This window comes from Ambystoma mexicanum, chromosome 13, assembly GCF_040938575.1.
Source record: "Ambystoma mexicanum isolate Mex_15411 chromosome 13, UKY_AmexF1_1, whole genome shotgun sequence".
Lineage (NCBI taxonomy): Eukaryota > Metazoa > Chordata > Amphibia > Caudata > Ambystomatidae > Ambystoma > Ambystoma mexicanum.
The window spans coordinates 51,043,748-51,063,557 of record NC_090938.1 but is presented as its reverse complement, the minus strand read 5'-3'; the positions used below and the strand labels follow the sequence as shown (position 1 = coordinate 51,063,557).

Sequence of the window (19,810 nt, the reverse complement as noted above, 5' to 3'; positions counted from 1 at the left end):
CTCCATGAAAAGGGACAGTCTCTCCACATGGCTCCCATGCCAATGTTTGATCTGCTCCACATAGCCCCAGTTCCCACGCCACGCTTCTTTAGGCCGTCTCCTTCTGCAGACCTGAGCGTCTCGGCATTTCTCTTCGCTGCTGTTCCCTGCTGCTTTTCTTGGCCTTTCTGCTGCTGCTGCTGCTTCGACCCCGCCTCCACTTCCACCTTCACCCTCTTGCCTTAGATTGGGCTCCTTTCATACACCTGCAGCCCCTTGACAGGCTGCAGGTGCGAATGTTCAATTAGCATTGCCTGACCACAATTAAAGGAACATGCCTGACCCTTACAATTCTCGGCAGGCATCTTCCCCGTCCCAGTACCAGAGTGGCAAACGAGCCTAGTCTTCATTGCTCTTGGTTGCGTCTTCCTCGTCCCAGTACTGTCAAATGTCATATGTGAAGAAATGAGGGGAATTGACTCACAACCCATGAAGGTTGGGTAGGGGTTGGGTTGATTGTCAATAGGAAAAGGGGATACCATGTCTCGACCAGGGGCATCCCCCTCCCAGTCCCTAAGGCTCCTCCACCCAGGTGATCCTCCCTCATTTGTCAACCCCCAGGGTCAGGATCCAAAAGCAATGGCCTTTCCCTGGCCACCTGCGTAGAGGAACCAAGGGGACTCGGACTGAGAATACCTTCAGGTTTCCCACAATACATAGATAGATAGATAGATAGATAGATAGATAGATAGATAGATAGATAGATAGATAGAGTAGGTGGATGGATAGATAGATCGGATAGAGTAGGTGGATGGGTAGATAAAAAGGCAGATAGGTACATGGATGGATGAATAAATAGAAAGGCAGATAGATAAATGGATCGATGGATAGATAGAAAGGCAGATAGATACATGGATGGATGATAGACAGATAGATAGATAGATAGATAGATAGATAGATAGATAGATAGATAGATAGATAGATAGATAGATAGATAGGGTAGATGGATAGATAGAGAGATAGATGGATGGATGGATGGATGGATGGATGGATGGATGGATGGATGGATGGATGGATGGATTGGATAGATTGGATAGATATGCAGGCACACAGAAAGGTAGATAGATAGATAGATAGATAGATAGATAGATAGATAGATAGATAGATAGATAGATAGATAGATAGATAGATAGATAGATAGATAGATATGCAGGCACACAGATAGATGGTATTACCCAAATTGATTGTTTACAAACGATCATATGGTACATCTGGCCAAATTCGGCCAGTACCATTCGATCGTTTGTAAATGATCAGTTTGGGTAATCACTACCCAACTAGTTGAGCGAGGGTTGCGGGGGTGTCCCCCGTTTCTCATGTTTGGTAGTGATGGCTTTTGAAGGTAGCAGTGGTGTTCCCCGATTCCGGAGGTTTGGAGGCAGGGACGGGAAGAAAAAAAAAAACCAAAAAAACAGACCCAGCGTGGTCGAATCCGACCGCCGCTGGGCTAGAAGATGAGCAGATGGCGAAACGGTAATTAGGGGGTCGGTGGGGGATTGTTGTGTATGGTGTAGGTGGGGGGCTTTAGTTTGGGAAGATTTGGCTGCGGCAAAATTGACTTTGCGGTCGAATTGAACAATTGTGCCACAGCCAAACCGTATACATCCAGATATGTCTCACCATTAGGGTTACGCAGATAGAGCCGTGGGAGAAGGGCGGACACAACTTGTGGGATATGGGGGAGAAAGGCAGAGGGAGAAGGGGAGACATAGGAAAGAGACACAGAAAGTAAGAGGGGGAGCAGAAAAAAGGAGAAAGGGAAGGGAGATAGAGAAAGAGAGCGAGAGAGCGAGAAAGTTAAAGGGAGGGAGAGTAGGAGACAAATCGGGACGGGGAGGCAGAGAGAGTGACAGAAAGTGAAAGAGAGAGAGCATGGAAGAGAGGAAGAGAGATGGAAAAAGGAGAGGGAGGGAACGGGAAGTGGGAGGAGAGACAACAAAGAGGGTAGAAGAGAGATGGGAAGGAAAGCGAGAAGAGAGACAAAAGAGGAGAACATGAAAAAGAAAAGTAAGAACAAAAGAAAAGGAACAAAGAGACCCAAAACTGCAAAAAGAGTGAATGCAAGAAGTGGAAAGAAAGAGGGCAGAGAATAGCATCTACCGCAGCACTAGGAAGAGAAGCAGAGATGGGGATGGAAGAAAGAGGGACGTGGCCACGGACCCAGAGAGAGCCGGATGGGACGCAGACACGCCAGGTGGATGGAGTGACAGCTGCTTATCTGAGAAACCCCGAGGATTCATGAAAAGTCACCCTCTGAAGGTGTGTGCTGTGTGCAGAGGGGAGGAGAGCAACGCTCCCTAATTGATCTGAGGCAGGATTTAGCAGGCGGACATGTATGACTGCTGGAGTCACCACCCCTCCCCATCCCCCCCCCCCCCCCCCCCGCCCCAGCCGCCCAGTGCAGCAGCAGCCAACCAGAGGCTAGGCTTCTCCTGAAGCACAGGTCTGTAAATCACTTGCCAGCCCCCCGCAGCTCACGCCGGGTATGCACTGCTCTGAGTGGCATGCCAGCACCTCACACCGAGGATACACTGCTCTGAGTGGCATGCCAGCAGCTCAAGCCGAGGATGCACCGCTCTGAGTGGCATGACTGCTCTGAGTGGCATGCCAGCACCTCACACCGAGGATACACTGCTCTGAGTGGCATGCCAGCAGCTCACGCCGAGGATGCACCGCTCTGAGTGGCATGCCAGCAGCTCACGCCGGGTATGCACTGCTCTGAGTGGCATGCCAGCAGCTCACACCGAGGATACACTGCTCTGAGTGGCATGCCAGCAGCTCACACCGAGGATACACTGCTCTGAGTGGCATGCCAGCAGCTCACGTCGGGTATGCACTGCTCTGAGTGGCATGCCAGCAGCTCACGCCGAGGATGCACTGCTCTGAGTGGCATGTCTGCTCTGAGTGGCATGCCAGCAGCTCACACCGAGGATACACTGCTCTGAGTGGCATGCCAGCAGCTCACGCCGGGTATGCACTGCTCTGAGTGGCATGCCAGCAGCTCACGCCGAGGATGCACTGCTCTGAGTGGCATGTCTGCTCTGAGTGGCATGCCAGCAGCTCACACCGAGGATACACTGGTCTGAGTGGCATGCCAGCAGCTCACGCCGGGTATTCACTGCTCTGAGTGGCATGCCAGCAGCTCACGCCGAGGATGCACTGCTCTGAGTGGCATGTCTGCTCTGAGTGGCATGCCAGCAGCTCACACCGAGGATACACTGCTCTGAGTGGCATGCCAGCAGCTCACACCGAGGATACACTGCTCTGAGTGGCATGCCAGCAGCTCACGCCGAGGATGCACTGCTCTGAGTGGCATGTCTGCTCTGAGTGGCATGCCAGCAGCTCACACCGAGGATACACTGGTCTGAGTGGCATGCCAGCAGCTCACGCCGGGTATTCACTGCTCTGAGTGGCATGCCAGCAGCTCACGCCGAGGATGCACTGCTCTGAGTGGCATATCTGCTCTGAGTGGCATGCCAGCAGCTCACACCGAGGATACACTGCTCTGAGTGTCATACCCGCAGCTCACACCAGGGATGCACTGCTCTGAGTGGCATGCCAGCAGCTCACGCCGGGTATGCACTGCTCGGAGGAGCTTTGCAGAAGCACACACCAGGGATGCACTGCTCTGAGGAGCTTGGCAGCAGCACACACCGGGGGAGGCACTGCTCGGAGGAGCTTGGCAGCAGCACACACAAAGGATGCACTGCTCTGAGGAGCTTGCCAGCAGCACACACCTGTAGCCCCTGAGCTTCTATCCGGGGCTTCATCCAAAAGACCCCGGGCTATAGCCTACCCACCCACCCCCATCCCCCACGATCCCCAGCGACGCCTCTGCAGATGGTTGATTTTCGACTCTTTGGGATCTCCTCTTGCTGGTTATTACTGGGTGATATCAACACACTCTGAAAGTGACGAGCTGAGGCCAGGAGAATGGAGCAGCCTTGTTTATCAAACCAACTGGGCGTGGCCCCCAGAACGGACCAGCTCCACACAAAGGACCTGCGCTGCTGGAAGGTTTGGTGCAAAAATAAATGTGAATTTTCAAAATAAGTTAAATCTGTTGGAATTCTACTGGGCCTCTTCGAAGTTGACGGCACTGTATGCATTGTTGGATGCATTGTTGGATTCTGTTCAACTTGGCAATCTTGCCTGTTTTGGTGGGTTGACCAAGTAAATAAACAGAGGAGTATTTGTCTTGGAAAACTGGGAACTTTAATATTCAAACACTGCACAATCATCAACAGGATGGAGCCGGTGAAGGGCCGGGAATGGAATCAGACTCTTCTCCAAACTCTGGATTACACTGATGTTGACTCTTGGATGACGAGGACCCCACACCCCTCTTCTGGGGAACAGGATGACCCGCGGGATGAAACCTTAGCCAAGGTTGAGATTGCAGTCCTGGCCGCCATCCTGGCTGTCACCATGGTGGGAAACCTTGGGGTCCTCTTGGCTATGTACAGCATAAGGAAAAAGATGACCAGAATGCACCTCTTCATCACGCACCTGGGGCTGACGGACCTGGTGGTGGCCGGGTTCCAGGTCTTGCCACAGATGATCTGGGATATCACGTTCAGGTTTGTCGGTTCGGACTTCCTGTGCCGCGCGGTCAAATACTGCCAGGTGCTCAGCATGTTTGCGTCGACCTACATGCTGATCATGATGACTGTGGACAGGTACATGGCGGTCTGCCACCCGCTGAAGACCCTCCAGCAGCCCAGCAAGCAGGCCTACCTCATGATCGGTGCCACCTGGCTCGTCAGCAGCCTCCTCAGTCTGCCGCAGATTTTCATCTTCTCGTTGAGGGAGGTCAGCAAGGACTCCGCGATCATCGACTGCTGGGCAGATTTCCACTTTTCCTGGGGAGCCAAGGCCTACGTCACCTGGACCACGATGTCAATTTTCGTTTTCCCTGTCGTCGTTCTGGTGGTCTGCTACGGCCTCATCACCTACGAGATCTGCAAGAACCTCAAAGGCAAAACGCAGGGATGCAGGTCCGAGAACGGACCCTACCGCGGCCACGTCATGCCCTCCAGAGTGAGCAGCATCAAGACCATCTCCCGGGCCAAGATCAGGACCGTCAAGATGACCTTCGTCATTGTCCTGGCCTACATCTTCTGCTGGACCCCCTTCTTCAGTGTCCAGATGTGGTCTGTCTGGGATGAGAACGCCCCAAATGAAGGTAAGCGAGAAAAAGGATCAAAACACACTGGTCCCTCATAGCCATCATGTCTTCCACCAACAACGCCGGCACAATTAAATTGAATGTCAACAATCTAGAAGGTTCTAGACAGCGTAACCTATAATCCAACAAACACGATTAAACGTATTGCCCCTAATTTTACAAGTCTGTATAAATTGCACAGGAGGGACTACAAAAGTGTGATCCGATTAACGAGAGGACATTTATTTATTTAATTTTTTTTATAACACGCCTAATACCGTACCCGAGTTCTGTTTCTAAGCACGGATCCGGGATTCGAACCTCGGTTGCTCTGCGTGTTCTTGCCCCGGTGCTATCCTCCGTTCACATGTGCATGCAACATGAAATTCTTCCCCTCATGCACATGCAAGGCGGGCCGCATTTACATGGATTCCCATGCAAGCCCCCAGCTTTGAGCGTCTGCAAAAACCTGTGGGACCCCATCGGGAGGATAGCTCAGGGGCAACGTGCTTGCCTTGGAAGCAAGACAACGCAGAGCAACACAGGTTCGATCCCCAGGTCCGTGCTTAGAAATCTCTGAGTGTTAAGTGCGTTATAAATGACCTATCATATCATCTCATTAGAATCCAGAATCAGATGCTGGCGCAAATGCGTTCACTTTCGGTGAGCAAACGGGATGGCCGAATCGGTGAATCCGATCCGTGCTCTCGCTCCTAATGCAGTGTGCAGTCAAGACATGCTCTTTTATGCACCATATTATAGAAATGCACCCTTGTAGTTATAAGCCACACCAATACCCTCATTAGCCCTGTATATTTTTATTTAAACTATGGCAGGAGGCGCTATACAAATGCAAGATAACGTAACATATATGTACATGTAGAAAATTGAAAATAAGTTTCCTCTGTAACCTTTAAACTTGTCTGTGTAACTTCTCCAAGGGTAACCAACCTTAAGTGCACGTACGTGCGGACGTACCATATTTGGTTACGTTTGATACAAGATGTGCTAGGTTGAAAAACAGCAGCACCAATATACGTTTAGTTTTTGCTAGATTCGCATTTCTGGTTGAGAAAAAGTTCTCACTTTCAGGGCTTGTTCGTTCAAATTGGCGCTTCGTTTTTTGGCTTGCACCCAGATCTCACAGCGAACTGGTGCACAGCAGACCAATCACGCTTAGGCTTTTTCACTATTTATGCTCCGGCTGACAATGACTTTTCATTGCTCATGCGCGTTAAACACTTAACAAAATGAAGGTAAGACTTTACTACAGGGAGCGAAAGTTAACCAATGTTACCTCTAAGCTGTGCGCATGTGCGCGTGGGCAGCTCCCTTCCGGGTGCCACTCAGAAGAATTTTGGCAGAGCACACAGACAATTCCCATCTCCTCAAGAAGCAACAAGGCACAAGACACTGCAGTTACCGGCATTTGCTTTCTCTCCCAATAAAACGAAATTATACTAACTAGTCTTGATATTCTGGTAGCCTATTTCCATTACACTACTATGAAAGCGTGAGTTTAAAAACCTAAAAATCCTAAAACAAAACAGCCATTTCCACGAGAATAGTAATTAGTGGGAACATTAGTTACAATCCATATGAAGTTAAGGGAACAACTTTTCCACTACAACACTACTTCACAATGCTCCTTTCAGGTGTTAGGGGGCTTAAAGCAATATCACAGCGACGGTGAGTGTCGCGAACGTGCGCTGCAGTCAGAGTGAAGGCCTGATATGCACTTGGGTGGACTTTGCATATACATGGCAGCGTTTGCACTCACTTTAAGCTTGGGATTAGCAGTGCTTGTACACTTTACTTTTAATACGTAGTAAGTGTAACTCTGTATAAAAACGATCTTGTGCAGCTACATAAATAGCGCCCCCTTACAAGTTTACCAGTAAATCCAGGTGTGGCTCGTCGATAATGGGCGAGGGGGCCCTGACTCGCCAGGACCCTTGCCCAACATTGATGAGCCATGCCAGCCCAGTAGATACACCGAGCGCTCCCTCTGCTGCTTGTTGCAGCGGAGGGAGCACTCCTGGGTGGGCTTAAACTGTCAAGGGGAAACAGAGTTTCCCCTTGACAGTTCTGTTCCCCAGCACACATGCAAAATGGGCCATGCAAGGCTGAGGGTGCTTTGATTCCACAGCCTTGCATGACCCATTGGGGATGCAGGTTGGGGAACTGCATGTTTGTGTGTGCAAGGGAGCGCTCCTGTGCCTCCCTGCATACACAAACAGATCGGGGCGGGCACCGTGTTAGAAGCGCACCTGCTGCAATGCGCATGTGCAGGCATCAGGAAGCACTCTTTGCTTCCTAGTTCCTGCTGCATGGGACCTAGAGGCTTTCATGGAGGTGGCAGAGCAGAGCTGAGTCCGGACCGGGATGCATGCAGGCAAGCATTTTTTTAAATTAATTTTGATTATTAATGTGTGTATGTATGATGTATGGGTGCACCTGTGAATGAGAGAGTGAATGATGTGTGTGATGGAGCGAGTGAATGTGTGTTTGCTGGGCCAGGGAGCAGATTTTGGCTTGTGGGGTGGGCGATTGGGTGAGCGGTGGGAGACATGGGTTACGGGAACACACACATTTTTTACTTGGCTTTCTGTCATAGAATCCCAGTAAAAAATGCTGTTGATTTTCTTTTTATGTGATTTACGTTGTTATTAGATGGCTCGACAGGCATTTGGCGTTTTTCATACTGTGGCATGACCTTGTTTTTACTGGGCAGCTATGATAAAGACGGCATACATTTTTTAAAATAATGGGCTTCTATGATAAAGCCAGCATGATAAGTGTGATTACCGGCTGGACAGGTGTTTTGGTACGGCTAGTCTAGCTATTTCTTTGGCATGGCACTTTCTACGGGGCAGCTATGATAAAGCAAGCATGATAAGTGTTATTGCGTGGCTAGACTGGCATTCTAGTAGAGCCAGTCAAGCTATTTCTTTAGCATAGCATTTTGTACTTGACGTCTATAATAAAGCAAGCATAATAAGTGTTATTACACGGTTAGAACGGCATTTTGTTGCAGTCAGTTTCAACGTGTTTTCATGTTGTGGCTCACATTTTTATGGACAAAGCCAACAGGAGTATGTTGCTGCATGGGGATACTGACATATTTTGGCAGAGGCAGCATGGGCACGAAAGAATGACAGCCCTAAATAGCATTGGTGATAAAATGTAGGTATGGATCTATATTATCGCTGGTCTATGCATGGCATTAGTACTTAAAAGGCATCCTGGGCACCGCGCTACAGAGCGCCTGGGATTGATTTGAAGATTTGGTGAAGATCAGCCAAAAGAGGTCACACTTCATTCATCCACCTTTCAGGGAAGAGTGAGTCCAGTGGACTACATTGTCACTGTTAGAATACTGAAGTGGGTTTATATGTGTGTGTGTGTGTCTGTATTTCACATGCAATTCAACACCAGCATATGAAAGGAGACAGTGTACTGGGCCTCCATGTCTGGGAGGTGACGTGGGTGGGGTGGAGGAAAAGAGAGGGGGGGGGGTTAGAGATGAGGGAGTGAGGGTACAAAGGGAAATTTTCAGGAAATCTGTCCAGTTACTAAGTCGCAGCCAGTTGCTCTTTCCCCAAGAAACAGGCAGCCTAACTCAACACTGCAAGAGCGCCCACATTTAAGACACGTGCAGGGTTCTCCTAGTGGAGCGCGCGCCCCTGTTCATATTATAGAATTATTGAAAGGGGTGCCCAGTCAAGAGAATGTAATGAAACACAGGCATATTCCCGATGACGTATGTTGCCCATATATAGTTGTGCGAGGTTACTCTGTATAACGCATAATGCTAGTACTTTTAGGAGGTCTGAAAGGCTACACGCATAGCTGCATTTTTCATCTGGCACACAGTGTCATGCAGGTAGTTAAAATAGTAACCTCTAAAGGTGGGCGCTGCCTTCTAACCCCACCCCCCCTCGTCTGAATTAGACTGAGAATTCATATCTCCCAACGTCTCTGTCTCTCTCTTCCTCTCCCAGCGTCTCTGTCTCTCTCTTCCTCTCCCACTGTCTCTCTCTCTCTTGCTCTCTCACTGTCTCTCTCACTGTCTCTGTCTCTCTTTTGCTCTCTCTCTCTGTCTCTCTTCCTCTCCCACTGTATCTCTCTCGCTGTCTGTGCCTTTCTCTCTCTTCCTCCACGTCTCTCTCTTTATGAATGTATCTGTTTCTACATGTCTTTCTTTGTCTCTCCATAGCATTCTCTCTCTCTCACCGTCTGTTTCTTTCACTCTATCTTTCCCTCTCCTACTCCCTCTCTCTTTTTCTCTATTTGTTTTTACCTGTCGTTCTTTGTATCCCTGTAACATTTTCTTTCTCCCTCTCCTTCTCTCACTTTCTTTCTCTCTATCGATCTACCTTCCCCTGTCTGTCTTTCACTCTCTCACTTTCTCTCTCCCCGGCCATCTCCCTATGACTGTATCTGTTTCTACCTGTCGTCTTTGTCTCTCCGTAGCATTTTCTCTCTCTGTATCTCTCTCCTCCCGTCTTTCTCTCTCTCTCTCTCTCCCCCTCTCTCCTTCTCCTCTCTCTTTCTCTCAGTCTCACCATTGCTCACTTTCTGTATCTGTCTCTCTCTCTTCCCTTCCCTTTCCCTGTCTTTCACTCTGTTTTTCTCTTTCTCTCCCACCCCCTGACCCTCTCTCTGATTGTATCTTACCTATCTGTCTTTGTCTCTCTCTAGCATATTATCTCTCTCTCTCTCTCTCTCTCTCTCTCTCTCTCTCTCTCTCTCTCTCTCTCTCTCTCTCTCTCTCTCTCACTCTCTGTCACTCTCTTTCTCTCTCTCTCTCTCTCTCTCTCCCCTCCCCTCCCCCCTTCCCTCTCTCTATGACTTTATGTGTTTCTACCTGTCAGGGGTGTTGCTGGGTCTGGAAAAGATCCGGGGCCTATGCTAATGTCAGGACTGTCGAGACGTTGGGCTAGCTAGCCGTTCAGTCGTAGCTTCTGAGCTTCTATCCAGGGCCACAACCAAAAGACCCGGGGCTATACCCCCCTCAGTCCCCACACCCCCAGCAACGCCTCTGCTACCTGTCCTTCTTTGTCTCTCCATAGCATGTTCACTCTTCCCTCTCACGCGCTCTCTCTCTCTCTCTGCCTTTCTCTTCCCCCTCCCTCCCTCTACCTCTCTCTCTACGACTGTATCTGTTTCTAGCTGTCTTTCTTTGCCTCTCTGTGGCATTTTCTCCCTCCCTGTCTTTCTCTTTCTCATTCTCTCTCTCTCCCCATGTCCGTCTCTCTATGACTGTATCTGCTTCTACCTGTCTTTCTTCATCTCTTGTAGCATATTCTCTCCCTCTCTTTCCCTCTCTCTTTCTCACGTTGCTTGCTTCCTATATCTATTCCTCTCTCTTTCTCTCCCTCCCCTGTCTCTCTCTTCCCTCACCCTGCCCCTCGCTCTCTCTCTCTCTATGACTGTATCTGTTTCTTGCTTCTTTTTTTATCTCGTTGTAGCAATTTCTCTTGCTCTCTCTGTTTCTCCCCCCACTCTCTCTTTGGAGCAATACCATCAGTAGAAAGTGAAGTACTATCTCTCACTGCCCCAGCCCCACGCTTGTCCAACCTACCCATCTCTATCTTTGTCATTGTCTCTCTCACTCTAGCTCTCCGGGGCACTGTGTCAGAAGAGAACCAGGAAGCGCTATGTGCTTCCTTGTTCCTGCTGCATGGGAGCTAGAGGCTTTCATGGAGGTCCTTCAGAATGACGCGGTGAGAGTCATTAAAAAGAAATCTAGAAGGGACCACATCACAGAAGATAGGAAGTCGATCCATTGGCTAGCCGTGGACGACCGTATCACCTTCAAAACAGTATCAATTGTTCACCACTGCCCTTCTGGCTCCGCCCCAGCATACTTAAAGGAGCAAATAACATCATATGAACCAGGTCGGTCTTTGAGATCAAAAGCTCAAAGTCTGGTGAAAACCATCCGTGTCAAGAAATCATATGGACTAAGACGATCTTTTGCAGTTAAAGCGTCATTAAAATGGAACAAACTCTCGGCCTTATTAAGGCTAGAATCCAACTTCTTGATTTTCAAGAAGAAGTTGAAAACTTTACTATTCAGATAAAACCTAGACTCCAATCATGAAGCACCACCCTCTTCAGTCTCGTCTGTTGTCTTTATGTTCGCGCCCTGATATCTGCGTGCTCCGGCACGCTACAAATAAACAAATAAATAAAATAACACGCAGTTATAATTTTAGGGCAAAAGGAAGAGGAGGGTTTAGTCTAGGACTACTCGAGGTCCCGATTGGTGAGGACCAATATCATCCATAACAAGGGTGTTAGGCTACAAAATGTAGGTTCTTCTTGCCTATTGCAAGGGGAATCAAAACGTAACCGAGGATTCATAGCCTGACGATGGGGAATATTCACAGCATGGGAATCTATGAATGATCTAATGCTGGGGAATTTGCATTTCTTGTGAACTGTGGCAGATCTTCTTGGATTGCTGGAAGTGGTGACAAAGCATCGTGGCCGGGATTACCATTGGTGCTGCTCTGAGGAAGTGGAATGTTCATATTTCACCAAGTAGAAAAGATTTGCTATTGTTCAAACATTGGTTAACAAAACTTTACTTAGACATTGAAACATCAAGAACTGACTTGAGAGTGTCTTACCTCCAATGATTTCCTTACTTCTTTGTATCCTGGGGATGTCATGACCCACAGAACGTGCCCCTTTTGGACTTCACGGTCCTTATCACTACAGGGCTTGCACTCCTTGATACTTCCAACATGGCCGTCTAACGTGAAACGCCCTCCTCGGTCTTCATGTTGGACGTAGCGTAATCTACAAATAGACCGCGGCCCAGCGCGTCTCAATGCTATTGCAACTAGCGACTAGGCGTGTGATCCGTAGTTCGCTGAACTGTTATCCTGGACCTTCTAATTCTATTCCCTTTCCCCTCTTTCTTCGTCCTTGCTTCCTGGACACGTGTGCCGTGCTTGCGCACCTTCTTCTTTTCCTGGATCCCCGGAGTATCTGAATCCCGGAACTCTGAACGCATGCTGGAGCCAGAAGAGGCTCGCGCGGGCTTATACAAGACCAGGTCCGTGCGTAAGAAGACACAGCCCAAGAAATCCTGCAAGGATCGTTCTCAGGTGAGAAAGGCGGAATTCCGTGACAGTTTGAGACGCCAAACGACCGAAGTCGACATGGAAGCGGCCGTTCAGGATCTCATGCGTGGCATGCAAGAACTAACAACCGAGGTACAGAATTTAAAAGCGGAAAACACTGCACGCAAACAATTAGTTCTATCCCGTGATTCTGCCACAAAGGAAAGTGTGTTGCTGGGCGGCATAGTTAATAAATACAATGGGTCGGCAAAAACCCTTTGTGGGTTCCTTGATTCCTGTTTGGTTCACTTTAATTTTAAGCCCTACTACTTTTCAACTCCCAGGGCTAAGGTGGGCTTCATAATTTCATACCTTTCCGGAAATGCTCTAACCTGGGCTATGCCCTTAGTCAATTCTGGAGATGCCCTCCTGGATGACTATGATGGTTTCATACAGGCCCTTAAAACCATGTTTGACCGCCCAGAGCAGGTCTATAGTGCCCAGGAACGCCTGCTAGACTTTCATCAGGGATCCCAGGATATGCTTACGTTTGTAACCCAATTCAAGCAATTGGCCAAGGAAGCTGACTGGTCTCCTGAAGCAAGTTTTACTCTAGTCAGAAGAGGACTGAATGAGGAGATCAAAGATGAGTTGGCCAGAGTGGCTCGCCCGAGCTCATTCCAGGCTCTTATGGACCTTGCCATGCAAATAGATTTTCGTATCCAACAAAGAAAGGCAGAGAAGAAAAGATCCAAAGTAACCCCCCCGAAGGTGTCCTTTGAGATTACCTCCAAAACGGACACAAACCCAGGCTCAGTTAGTGAACCAGAACCTATGCAGATAGGAGCCTTCCGTGGACCCATATCGCCGCAAGAAAGGATGAGAAGGATTCATACGGGGTTGTGCATGTATTGTGCCTCAGATAAACACCTGGTTAGAGAATGTCCTCTAGCCCCTCCTCGGCGTTCGGGAAACGCCAGCTCCCGATCCTAGATGGAGCAAGGCTTCAGGAGAGAGATGTTTGCTCCACATCAATTCCATCCTTGAACTCTCCTGGACAAAACAGCCTGGTGATTCTACAGGCCCTTCTATCGCCATCCAAGAATAAGACCTACTCCATTTTGGCCCTGGTAGACTGCAGAGCTATGGGAGTATTCATTGATCAAGATTGGCTTTTTAGTCACCACATTCCATATGAGACACGAAGTACCATGCAACCGGTGGAAGCGATCGATGGAAGACCCCTCACTTCAGGACCCATAAGCCTGCAGACTAAAAAAAGATCCAGCTTTCAATAAACCATCACCAAGAGGTGATCAGATTTGACATCATTAAGTCGGCTCATTACCCCATGGTACTGGGAATGCCCTGGTTACAGAAACATAATCCTAATATCAACTGGGCAGCACGATCCTTGTTTCGCGGCTCTGAGTTTTGTATGTCTCACTGTCTATTCCTGGATTCCTCCTTGACACCTTCCAAAGAACCATCAACAGATCAGCAAGTACCACTCATGCTTTCCAATATCATACAGGTCCCAAAGGCCTATCAGGGTTATGCTGATGTGTTTTCAACTGCCATAGTCCAGACTCTACCCCCTCACAGACCTGAAGACTGTGCCATAGACACAGAACCTTCAGCAGTGATTCCCTTTGGGAGGATGTTCATCCTACCTGAACCGGAAAAAAAGGCCCTCCGAGAATACTTAGATACCAACCTTGAAAATGGCACCATAAGACCATCGAAATCCCCAGCTGGAGCCTTGTTGTTCTTTGTTCCCAAGAAGGACACCAAGGAACTTAGACCATGCCTTGATTATCGTGGATTAAATCAATGCACCCTCAAGGACCGTTAGCCCTTACCCTTGATCTTGGATATCCTGGAAGCGGTGAGAGGAGCTGTAATCTTCACGAAACTGGATCTCAGGGGTGCCTATCATCTGATTCGTATCAGGGAAGGAGACGAATGGAAAACAGCCTTTAGAACACCCTTTGGACGCTTCGAATATCTGGTCATGCCCTTTGGACTTGCTAATGCCCCCGCAGTCTTTCAACGTTTCATGGATAGGGTGTTCTCTGACATGCTGTTCCTCTTCGTCATAGTCTGCCTGGACGATATCTTGATCTACTCCAAGGACCTTCTAAAGCATGAAGAGCATATAAAGGCAGTCTTACAACGACTATGTGAACACAGACTCCTAGCCGAACCCGAGAAATGCTTGTTTCAAGTTACTTCTGTTCATTACCTAGGATTTGTCCTTAACCCAGAAGGAATTGGTATGGATCATTCGAAGGTAAAGGCCATACTATCTTGGCCGGCTTCCACTTCCGTGAAACAAGTTCAATCCTTCCTGGGGCTTTCCAATTTCTACCGGAAGTTCATACCCACCTTTTCTGAGATTGTTCAACCAATCATTGCTCTATTGAAGAAAGACACTCCCTTTCTCTGGTCTGGGCCTCAAGACAAGGCATTCCAATGTTTAAAGACAGAGTTTACTCAAGCCCCCATCCTGGCCCAACCCAACATTAATCGGCCATTCCTAGTGGAGACGGATGCCTCTAACTACGCAGAAGGAGCAGTGTTGAAGCAAGAATTTGTGGACAAATTGGAACGCCTCATTGCTTACCTTTCACAAACTCTGACTCCCAGTGAGACACATTATTCCGTCTTGGAAAAGGAACTGTTATCCATCCCCCAAGCCTTCACAGAATGGCGACATCTACTCCTGGGAGCTAGACATCCAGTCAAGGTCCGCACGGACCATCAATATCTTCAAGTTCTACAATCCTTGGAGTGTAGGAATAGTCGTCAGGCCCGTTGGGCCTTCTTCTTTGCCCAGTACCAGTTCCACATCAGTCATGTCCCTGGATCACAAAACATAATTGCTTACGCCTTATCTCGACGTCCTGACTACGAAACTATTGAAGATCGGGCCTATCCTAAAATGATTCCACGCACGATTTTTGTAGCTCAAGCAGTCAGTCTTCTGGAAGAAATTCGGATGCAAACCCAATCCTCTGAACTCTGGAAGGATATTTCAAGGAAGAATCAATGGAATCTAAGAACCAAGGACGGATATTTGTTCAAGGATAATGCTCTAGTCATCCCTACACAGAAATTACAACAAAGAATAATAAACCTCTGGCACGATACCCTTCACTCCGGACATTGTGGCATCACCAACACCCAATGTCTTATACAAAGACAATTTTTGTGGCCTAGAATGAAAACTGAAGTACAACTGTACATCCGAGCCTGTTCTATCTGTAGTCAAAACAAACACGATAACAAGAGACCGGCGGGTCTCCTACTGCAACCTACACTACCAACAAGGCCATAGGAATTCATCGCTACAGACTTCATTGTGGAATTGCCACCTTCCAGGGGATACACGACTATCATGGTCACCATTGACTTGTTCACTCATATGGCTCATTTTACACCCCTGTATAAACTACCATCCTCATCAGAACTCGCTGGAATCTTCCTGGAACACATTTTACGCCTTGCTGGACTTCCTTCCAAGATCATATCAGACCGAGGACCCCATTACATCTCACAATTCTGGAAACATCTCTGTCACATTCTAGGAATCCAATGCGCTCTCTCATCAGGTTATCATCCACAAACCAACAGAGCTACGGAACGTGTAAACCAGACCCTGGAACAATATCTTAGTTGTTTCGACACCAAGGTGCAGGATGACTGGTCGCTCTTAATACCCGTGGCTGAATTTGCCTACAACAATTCCGATCACTCAGCAGTTAAGACCAGCCACTTTTATTGCAGTCAAGGATTCCATCCATCAGTTTTACCCTCTGTTCTTCCACATCCCACACCAGTTCCTACCGTCGACTCCTGGATTGAAACACTCATCAACATACACAAGGAAGCCAAAGAACACTTAGAGAAGGCCAGAATACATACTAAGCGATATGCGGATACCAAAAGAAGACCAGGGCCTTCTTATGCAGTTGGTGATCAAGTCTGGTTATCCTCGAAACTACTACCCCGACATTTATGGCCAAACAAATTGGCCCCCTGGTACTATGGTCCATTTTCCATCAAGGAAATCATAAATCCAGTCTTATACCGGCTCAAGCTACCAGACTCCTGGAAGGAAATTCACCCAGTTTTTCCACACTTTTTTATTAAAACCCTACATCCGATCCTCCCGGAAATAATGCAGACCCACTCCTATGGTGGTGGACGACCAACTGGAATATAAAGTGTCCCGAATATGCGACTCCAGGTATAAACAGGCTCAGCTTCAGTACTTGGTTGAATGGAAAAGATATCCTCCTAGTGAAAGAACCTGGGAACCAATTTCTAATCTGAATACCCCTCGATTGCTCAGAAGATACCATCTCATACACCCAGGCAAACCTGGTGGAACAGGTTTTCGGAGGAGGCATGCTGTCATGACCCACAGAACACGCCCCTTTTGGATTTCATAGTCCTTATCACAGCGGGGCTTGCACTCCTTGGTGCTTCCAACATGGCCGTCTAACGTGAAACACCCTCCTCGGTCTTCACGTCGGACATAGCGTAATCTACAAATAGACCATCCCCCAGCGGCCCAGCGCGTCTCAATGCTATTGCAAGTAGCGACTAGACGTGTGATCCGTAGTTCGCTGAACTGTTATCCTGGTTCCTGGACATTCTAATTCTATTCCCTTTCCCCTCTTCTTTCTTCCTTGCTTCCTGGACCCATGTGCCGTGCTTGCGCACCTTCTTCGTTTCCTGGACCACCGGAGTATCTGAATCCCGGAACTCTGAACGCACGCTGGAGCCAGAAGAGGCTTGCGCGGGCTTATACAAGACCAGGTCCGTGCGTAAGAAGACACCGCCCAAGAAATCCTGCAAGGATTGCTCTCAGGTGAGAAAGGGGGAATTCCGTGGCAGGGGAAGTGAATCCATGAAGGTTACTGACAGGTTATCAGGATACTGTGTTATCTGAATTGTCATATCTTTTCTTTGTGTATTTGTTGTTTAGTGTGCGGGCCAGACGTCTTTATTTATTTATTTATTTATTCATGCATTTATTTATTTATTTATTGGGCACCTACACAGCAGAAAGGGTTTCCAGGCACCACAAGACTAAAGGGGAAGGGAGCAGAGGAGGATACAAACAACAAGAAACGGTCCTACTAGGCCTTGTGATATTCGGATCATGCAAGTGCCGCAACAGTAAATGCAGTGGGGGGGTGGAGGGGCAGGGTGAGGGAAAGGGGAGGGGAGGGGCAGGTGGCATGCAGGAGGGAAGGGGCACAGGGGCTGGGTAAGTGCTAGGGTGGCCCTCGGGGCTAGTGCTAGCTAAGACCTGGAAGGAAAGTGCTATGGGGAGTGTGGGGTGAGGGTCAGGTTGTATGAGGAGGGGGGAGGACCAGACTCAGTAGTCTTATCAGGGAAGAGTGCCTGAAGGCAATTGCAGGGTGCTGAAGCCGACTGGGTGTGGGGTGCCTGGCCCCTGTGTGACTCAGAAGGAGCCAGGCATATCAGCAGGGGGGCATTTAGCAAGGAAGGGGGCGAGGCAAGGAGAGGAGAAGAGGAAGGTTGCGAGAAGCTTCCAGAATTTAAGGAGATCCGGCTCAAGTCTGAGAGGGGCAGGTAGGCCACTCCAGAGGGAGGCTCCTGCTGAAGCAAGAGATATACCCCCACTCTCATCTGACCCGCAGAGAGTTGGAGTTGGAGGACCGAAGGACTCTAGCAGGGCAGTATTTAGTGAGAGAAAGTTGAATGTAGCGCGGCCCCGGGCCCCATAAAGGAGCTGCTCTCCTCACTAGCTGCTCTCCTCACTAGCTGCTCTCCTCACTAGTTGCTCTCCTCACTAGCTGCTCTCCTCACTAGCTGCTCTCTTCACTAGCTGCTCTCTTCACTAGCTGCTCTCCTCACTAGCTGCTCTCCTCACTAGCTGCTCTCCTCGCTAGCTGCTCTCCTCGCTAGCTGCTCTCCTCGCTAGCTGCTCTCTTCGCTAGCTGCTCTCCTCACTAGCTTCTCTCCCTCACTAGCTTCTCTCCCTCACTAGCTTCTCTCCCTCACTAGCTTTTCTCCTCACTAGTTGCTCTCCTCACTAGCTGCTCTCCTCACTAGCTGCTCTCCTCACTAGTTGCTCTCCTCGCTAGCTGCTCTCTTCACTAGCGGCTCTCCCTCACTAGCTGATCTCCTCACTAGTTGCTCTCCTCACTAGTTGCTCTCCTCACTAGCTGCTCTCTCACTAGCTGTTCTCCCTCACTAGCTGATCTCCTCACTAGGTGCTGTCCTCACTAGCTGCTCTCCTCACTAGCCGCTCTCCTCACTGGCTGCTCACCTCACTGGCTGCTCTCCTCACTAGCTGCTCTCCTCTAGCTGCTCTCCTCACTAGCTGCTCTCCTCACTAGCTGCTCTCCTCACTATCTGTTCTCCTCACTATCTGCTCTCCTCACTATCTGTTCTCCTCACTATCTGCTCTCCTCACTATCTGCTCTCCTCACTGGTTGCTCTCCTCACTGGCTGCTCTCCTCACTGGATGCTCTCCTCACGGGGTGCTCTCCTCACGGGCTGCTCTCTTCACTGGCTGCTCTCCTCACTGGCTGCTCTCCTCACTGGCTGCTCTCCTCACTGGCTGCTGTCCTCACTGGCTGCTCTCCTTACTAGCTGCTCTCTTCACTAGCTGCTCTCCTCGCTAGCTGCTCTCCTCGCTAAATGCACTCCTCGCTAGCTGCTTTCCTCGTTAGCTGCTCTTTTCACTAGCTGATGTCCCTCACTAGCTGATCTCCTCACTAGCTGCTCTGCTCGCTACCTGCTCTCCTCGCTAAATGCACTCCTCGCTAGCTGCTTTCCTCGTTAGCTGCTTTCTTCGCAAGCTGCTGTCCTCCCTAGCTGCTCTTCTCACTAGCTGATCTCCCTCACTAGCTGCTCTCCCTCACTAGCTGCTATCCTCACTAGTTGCTCTCCCTCACTAGCTGCTCTCCCTCACTAGCTGCTCTCCTCACTAACTGCTCTCCTCACTGGTTGCTCTCCTCACTGGCTGCTCTCCTCACTGGCTGCTCTCCTCACTGGCTGCTCTCCTCATGGGCTGCTCTCCTCACGGGCTGCTCTCCTCACGGGCTGCTCTCCTCACTGGCTGCTCTCCTCACTGGCTGCTCTCCTCACTGGATGCTCTCCTCACTGGCTGCTCTCCTTACTAGCTGCTCTCTTCACTACCTGCTCTCCTCGCTAAATGCACTCCTCGCTAGCTGCTTTCCTCGTTATCTGCTTTCTTCGCTAGCTGCTGTCCTCCCTAGCTGCTCTTTTCACTAGCTGATCTCCCTTACTAGCTGATCTCCTCGCTAGCTGCTCTGCTCGCTACCTGCTCTCCTCGCTAAATGCACTCCTCGCTAGCTGCTTTCCTCGTTAGCTGCTTTCTTCGCTAGCTGCTGTCCTCCCTAGCTGCTCTTCTCACTAGCTGATCTCCCTCACTAGCTGCTCTCCCTCACTAGCTGCTCTCCCTCACTAGCTGCTCTCCCTCACTAGCTGCTCTCCTCACTAGCTGCTGCTCTCCTCA

General features: G+C 49.3%; 1 protein-coding gene across 1 annotated transcript in view; it reads left to right on the top strand.

Annotated features, from left to right (window-relative positions):
* Positions 1-2,537: 2,537 nt before the first annotated feature.
* Positions 2,538-19,810, top strand: part of AVPR1B (arginine vasopressin receptor 1B) — a 33,481-nt gene continuing 16,208 nt past the window's right edge. The window contains exon 1 of the mRNA XM_069633172.1: positions 2,538-5,224. Within this exon, the coding sequence (XP_069489273.1) occupies positions 4,288-5,224 (937 nt within the window). The 5' untranslated portion in view covers positions 2,538-4,287. The remainder of the gene's footprint in view (positions 5,225-19,810) is intronic.